General features: G+C 39.5%; 1 protein-coding gene across 1 annotated transcript; it reads left to right on the forward strand.

Moving 5' to 3' along the window:
• Positions 1 to 417: 417 nt before the first annotated feature.
• Positions 418 to 1,681, forward strand: LOC105042053 (uncharacterized). Its single transcript, XM_010919159.4, has one exon. It carries the CDS (start codon positions 885 to 887, stop codon positions 1,371 to 1,373), a length of 489 nt encoding a protein of 162 aa, XP_010917461.1. The 5' UTR covers positions 418 to 884; the 3' UTR covers positions 1,374 to 1,681.
• Positions 1,682 to 6,677: the final 4,996 nt, after the last annotated feature.

The raw sequence follows: 6,677 nt of genomic DNA on the forward strand, positions 1-6,677 counted from the left end.
AACAACAAACAAAAAAAAAAATAAAAATAAAAATCACAGCTTTTCAGAAAAATGAAGTTCACGAGAACTTTCTGATTGAACGAACATGCGTGATGGGCGCTCCTCATGATATTTTGTTCCACATGAAATACCCAAGAAAAACTGAAATCAGCCCTGCCACCGCAGATGCGGACGTGTCGGCGGGCCACTCGCTTCTTTCCATGGCCGACTGTTCTGCCGCACCAGGCCAGCCCAACTGGGCGAGTCTGAAAACATGGGACAGGGGCAAGGTCGCACTGCTGGATGACAGCTGGCAGCGTCCCGGCCTCTCTCCCCACCCCGGGTGGCCAATCATTAGTGCGGGCCCCACCCTCCCTACGTTACAAAGAGGAAATAAACGCCCCTCCCGTCCTTCCTCTCACTCCGACCAATAAAAACCGCTCGGACATCCTTCCCCTGGGCGAGACACGGAGAGAGCGAGGGAGGGAGGGAGAGGGAGAGGGAGCAGATTCTGAGACACCCCAAAGAAAGAAAGAGAAGATTCCGAGACTCCCCGATGGTTTCTATTCTGAGTCTGTGAGAGAGATCGATATATAGAGAGAGGGGGTTTGGATCCTGAGATGTCTCTCGCCGGAGACGTTGGTCTCGAGAAGGATCGTGCGGCGGCGACGGTGGTGCTGATCGGAGAAAAGAAGGATAGCTTCATCGTCGGGGAGAAGGAGCGGTAGCCCAATCGCGATAAAGACTCCTCCTTTACTCGAATCGTCAGCGATTTGGACACCGAATAGCCGCTCGTCGGTTGTTGGTGTCCGTTTCCCGGAAGAATCGGGAAGGAGAGATAGGCTATTAAATAGGGGTTGGTTCTGATTTGGGGCTTTGTTAGGTTTTTTTTGGCATCCGAGGATATGTCGGCGAAGGTGCGGAGCGGCGGCGACACGGCGGCGATGACGGCAGCGGCGGACGGGAAGGGCGGGGGGCAGATCGAGGTGGAGTTCGCAAAGTGCGAGTGCTGCGGCCTGACGGAGGAGTGCACGCCGGCGTACATCGCGCGGGTGCGGGAGCGGTACAGCGGGCGGTGGGTCTGCGGCCTCTGCGGCGAGGCCGTCAAGGAAGAGATCTGCCGCGCCGGGCGGCGGATTTCCACGGAGGAGGCGCTCCACCGCCACATGAGCTTCTCACGGGACTTCCGTTCGGCGTCGCCGCCAGCCAACCCGGCGGAAGATCTAATCGCCGCCATGCGCCACCTCCTCCGACGGAGCCTCGACTCACCGAGGGCTCTTCGGTCCACCCCCGTCAGTCCCCGCGGAAAGGATGACGACGGTGACGATGGCGGCCGCCGCCGCCGCCGCTCGCTCATCCGCACCGAGAGCTGCTTTTCCTCGTTGCCTCGTTGAAGACGTCGGCAAAGCCCGCACCGCCAAGAGGTAGAGTTCAAACTCCAAGCGATCCAAATGCCCATGTAGGAAAAGAATCTCACTGTTTATTAAAATAGTTAGGGTAATTATCCGGAAAATTAGAATAATTCGGCTAAATTATCAATCTTTCTTTTTATTCGGCTTTTTTTTTTCCGTCCCGCCCGTTGGAAAGATTTCGATCGAATCAATGCATGTAGCAAGAAAGAAAATGGAGTGAAATCTTCCATTTTCCAGAACCTTATTATCATTTTCCGTTAATAAATTCCTTCCATGTTTCCATTACTAAATGCCTTCCAAGCATTTCGAAAAAAAAAAAAGTCATGTTATGATTCATTTTACCTGCTCTATGTTTTTTTTTTTTTAATATTCTGATTGGCTGCGCCACCGTAAGCTGACGCGCGAGTGAACCGTTCCGTTTCGGGTTAAACCCAGAACCAGGTGGAATATATTAGAAATACTTGGTTCCGTTAGTAGCCTGATGATGGGGTCGATGAGTAGCAACAACGTAATGCCATTTTTTTAGTGTGTCCCGCGGGTGAGAATGTAGGTAAGCGTGTCTTACGTGTCATCACTAGAGTATATTATTTCTATCAAGAGGGGAGAAAGGTATAAGCTTCTAGATTTTTTTTTTATTTTTATTTTGGTAGAAACTAGAAGGGTTTTTATCATCCATACACTAATTGGGAAATCGCAGCCATTCATATGTTATAAGGTAAATATAACGTAATGAACTATATTACAGGAACTGCTGTGCCATGTGATATGCGAGTCTTTCTCTATCATGACCGTTGCTCAATTCATGGGCAATCACGATTGCAAAACCAGATCATCAAGTCTGGTCCTGGAACACTTGAAAAGATCCAAACCGCCGATTCTTACTACGGGAGGGGATTGGTGCAATTTGGCACAAATTGAATCATTTGCTGCATGCCATGAATAAATAGATCACCTAGGGACACAGGAAATGATTGTTATATTAGACTCGGTAAAGCGTCAGATTGAACTGCGATCAAGTTTTACTGAGATTGCCAAGTGGATCTACCGAATGGCGCGCGCTGTCACCATATCTGGCGAGTAGAAAAAGATAGGTCTTGGTGAGGTGGACCGTGCCGCTGCAAAAATCGTACTAACCAGTATTTGCTTGCGCTAACTTGTTGAGCCATGACGGGTGCAAAAGCTGCACATATTCTCTGTCAGACTGATGGTACTAATACATTTATCTGGTACAATTTAGGCTGTTGTTTTTTTTAAAAAAAAAAAAGAAAACAAAGCTCCATTAAATCTTAAAAATTGTTTACAATAATTGATGTTTTGACCAACTTTTGTACCCTTTTTTTGGACGGATTCGGATTGTATTTTTCATGCAAAAAAAATGATGGCCTTCTTTCGTGATGTCGTCCATTGAATCATGCTCTCCATATATTTCAAAGCACTCCAAATCTCTCAATCATCGTATGTCTCAAAACAATCATTGTATGATACAACAGAGGAGTCGCATAGAGGAAAGGGAATTTCGTGTGAAAGATACAAACCTTATTCTTCGTGAACATGGTGAAGACAGATTCATGCACCTTCTGTTTTTCTTTTGCTTTTTACCTCTTCTCCCAGTTTACTTTATTTGCATAGGAGACGAAAGGTTCCATGAAACCAAGTTGGTTGGGTCCTTTCAGTTTTGATTTATTAACTTTCCTCTATTGATTTTTTCACTCCCGACCTATCTAGAGTTATTTGTTGATAGATATAGATTAGTTGGAGCCCATAACAAATATGTTATAGAGATTTGAGAGAGCTACTAGGAAGTTACCTGTAAAGTTGTTCATCATGTCGCAGCAGAACTATTTATATATTGATGCTACACTGAACCATCTAAATAGGAGTGAAAGTGGTGAATAATTTCTGTTCGGACCTATTTTCATATCTAAATTAATTCGGATATAGATAAAAATTAAAAAAAAAATGGATATGGATATGAATAGTCAACTATTCAATTTGCATCCGAATATTTAAATCTATTTATAATCATATATAATTTTATATAGCACTTATTATATGATCATATAAATATATTATTAACTTGATTTATTAAATATTTTGTAATATCTTTGATTCTATAGTTATAAAATTTAACTATTTAACTTATATCCATAATTATATCTATACTTTCAGTATTCAAATTATATCTATATCCATTTAAAACAAAAATGAATGAAAATTTTCATATCTGAATAATAATCGTTTTCGTATTTGTATTCGTCAAATAAAATAAATATGAATATGGATATGCTGGTATCCAATCAATATCCAAATTGGTTTCAAACCTACATCTACATATGCAGATAAGTTGTTTTAGGTGAGACGACTCTCCCAACTTAAGTTTTTGGGAGTACTACATGAAAAAATTTTCTGTACAATTTAAAGAAATCTGTGTGATACAAAGAGTATTGTTAAGTGGTGAGTTGCCAAGTTAGCATCCTATGATCTTGATGTACTTTTATTGTGCACTTATGGGATTCTCCATTTCTTGGATGTGTGTCTTGGTACCATCTAACAATAAAACTATAGATGGATTAGATTGACCCATGATCCAACCCAACTTAATCCTCTTAAGTCTGATCCAACCCACTTTAATAGATCTATAGGGCTAGATCGGGTCCTAAAATTGGGTCTGTTTCATTTTTTGGGTCGGATCTGGATTTATTAAATTTTGACCTAATCTGTTTATTTGTTTGGATTAATTTAGATCTAATACTTTGTGATTTGAGCTAACTCGACCTGACCCAAATCAGTTAATTTGGGTTAATTTTGATTTTAGATAGTTGAAAGTGAAAGATCTAATAGAATACTTGTTCTTGCAATTTATGACATTCTAACCCATTCTATTTTAGGAGTCAATGACTATGTGTGCAAACAAGATTTCAACATCATTCTTATCAAGCAACAAAGCACTTTATAGCATATTTTGATATCAAGTAGTTCCATCAGAATATAGACTCTGATAGTCTCTATCAAAGCCAATTTCTTTGTCCCATAATCGATTGCTTGGATGATGGTGTGATGCTTTAAAGGTCCCATTTTCTTCAAGATCGTGCCACTTATGATAAAAGAATAGACTATATCATTTTGCGGGACACTCTTATAAGTTCTAGTAAGGTCACTCAAGTGCCTGAATATGAGGCCACTCCCTATTATAGTTTATCTACTTATTTATCATACTAGCAGGAGCTATTCTATTTTTCTTCAAGATCACTCGAGTACTTGAATATGAGGACCCAAATCGGACCCGACCCGAACACAAACCAAATAAATTTTTTGGGTTAGCTTAGATTATACATGGAACCAATCTGATTCGACCCAAATGATCCGTTGGGGCAAAATTTTTTATGATCGACCCGATCCGATCTCATCTGACCTAACCTGATCTTCTATTGGATTACATCCAGGTCTAACTTTAGGACCCAATCAAAGAACTGGTTGGGTTGGGGTCACTTGAGATCAGGTCCAATCAATCCATTTGCACCCCTATCTAACATGAGTTGGTTATTTAGGGTGCGTTTGGTTACACTTTTTGATTTTTGATTTTTAATTTTTAAAAAATATTTTTTTTTTGATTTTTTCTATTGAGTAAAAGCAAAAAAGTAAAAAGTATATTTAGTAATTACGTTGCTATTAAGCAAAAAGGGAGAAGGATTCGGAAAGTGAGGGAGAAGGAGGTGGGGAGGTGAAGAGCTCGACAAGGGAGAAGGATTCAGCTTCGTTTTAGATGTGGAAAAGCAAAAAAAATAGAAAAGCAAGTTTTAAAAAGTAAAAAATTTTTACTTTGCATATAAAGTAATTATTTTAATTTTTTTTATTTTTATTTTTTACTTTTCATGATGTTACCAAATATTGCTTTTTGATTTTTGTTTTTTAAAAATTAAAAAGTAAAAAAATATATTTTTTTAATAACTAACCAAATACAACCTTGGTATTGTCTTGTTTAGAGGAATAAAAAAGGAAAAGGGATTGTTTGCCTTTTTGCTACCTGAAGGCTCATAAGGTTATTCTGTCCCGATTAAATATTTTCCAAGAAGGGGGCACTAAGAAAAGGCCTACCAAATATATCTGATTTAAGCCGTGATATTGGTACTTTTGGATGGGCAATGCAGGGAGAGACAAACCGTTAGTCTCCACAATCATAATGTTGAAGAGAAAGATCCTATATTAGCAAAAGGAAAGAGAATAAATACTTTAAAAATATTAAAAAAATTATAAATTAAGATTGATTTCTTCCTCAAACACCACCAGATGTTTCAAGAGGAGACTTAGAAATGAATAAGGATTTGGCAACAGCTCCTTTTTGCGCACGTCTTTACCAACATGTCGCCCCAATATTGTATATTTTCTACAACCTATAAGATTCGGGCCTGCCCACTCTATAGGAACTCATGGGTATTTATAAATATAGGTCCAATCTATAATCCGATAATTTGCTGGTTGTACTAAACCAACCCACGGATCCCATAAGATTTTGGATCTAATTATCCAAATAAACTCTAAACCTCCCCTTATTCCTATTACTAAATCAACTCTAATGGATGAGAGGATGGCCATTTTCTGAACCCCTCCCATCTAGAAGTGATCACTTCGTATCCCTTGACCATGTTCCATCTTCCAACACTAAAATACTATTAGTATGAGATACCTCCACTTCAAAATGTGGAGCCTTGTCTATCAAAAATCAAAAGTATCACAACACCATTATGTGTGTGCGCGTCTCAGTAGAAATCCCAAGAAAAGTTCATGAATCTGGAATTTCATAGTGACCAGTATCAAAAATCTAAAGGATCCCAATGCAAGGCTATTTCAATACAGGATCAGGCTAACTGGTTGTGTTAGCCTCGGTAATTTAATCATATAATGACGGTGATCGAACCAGGTAGGAACATGAATGTCCTGGCCTATCCAATCACCCCAGGACCTGCAATAAATAGCTAGTGAGTAATTGCCAACTGGACCTCTCCGGTGGTGGCAGTTTATTTAAACTCCTAATAAAGTATAACCCCATCTAACAAGGTTCTTTGTGTTTGTTCTTCCTTATATTTTTGACCTCTCTGTTGATTTTGAGCTTCAAAATATTTTACATGATGTTCATATGAGAAAGTTTTATGCTAACCTAAAATTTCCATGTATTTGTTTTTGATTTTTGAATACATGTATTATTTTGAGAGTTTATATAAAAAAGGGCACAGATGTTGGACAAATAATACTTTTTCCCCCTCATTACAACCAAATAGGGAAGTATGA

Source organism: Elaeis guineensis, chromosome 3 (assembly GCF_000442705.2).
Source record: "Elaeis guineensis isolate ETL-2024a chromosome 3, EG11, whole genome shotgun sequence".
Lineage (NCBI taxonomy): Eukaryota > Viridiplantae > Streptophyta > Magnoliopsida > Arecales > Arecaceae > Elaeis > Elaeis guineensis.

Coding starts and splice junctions, on each gene's coding strand:
- LOC105042053 (XM_010919159.4), top strand. CDS start 885: ATGTCGGCGAAGGTGCGGAGCGGCGGCGACACGGCGGCGATGACGGCA.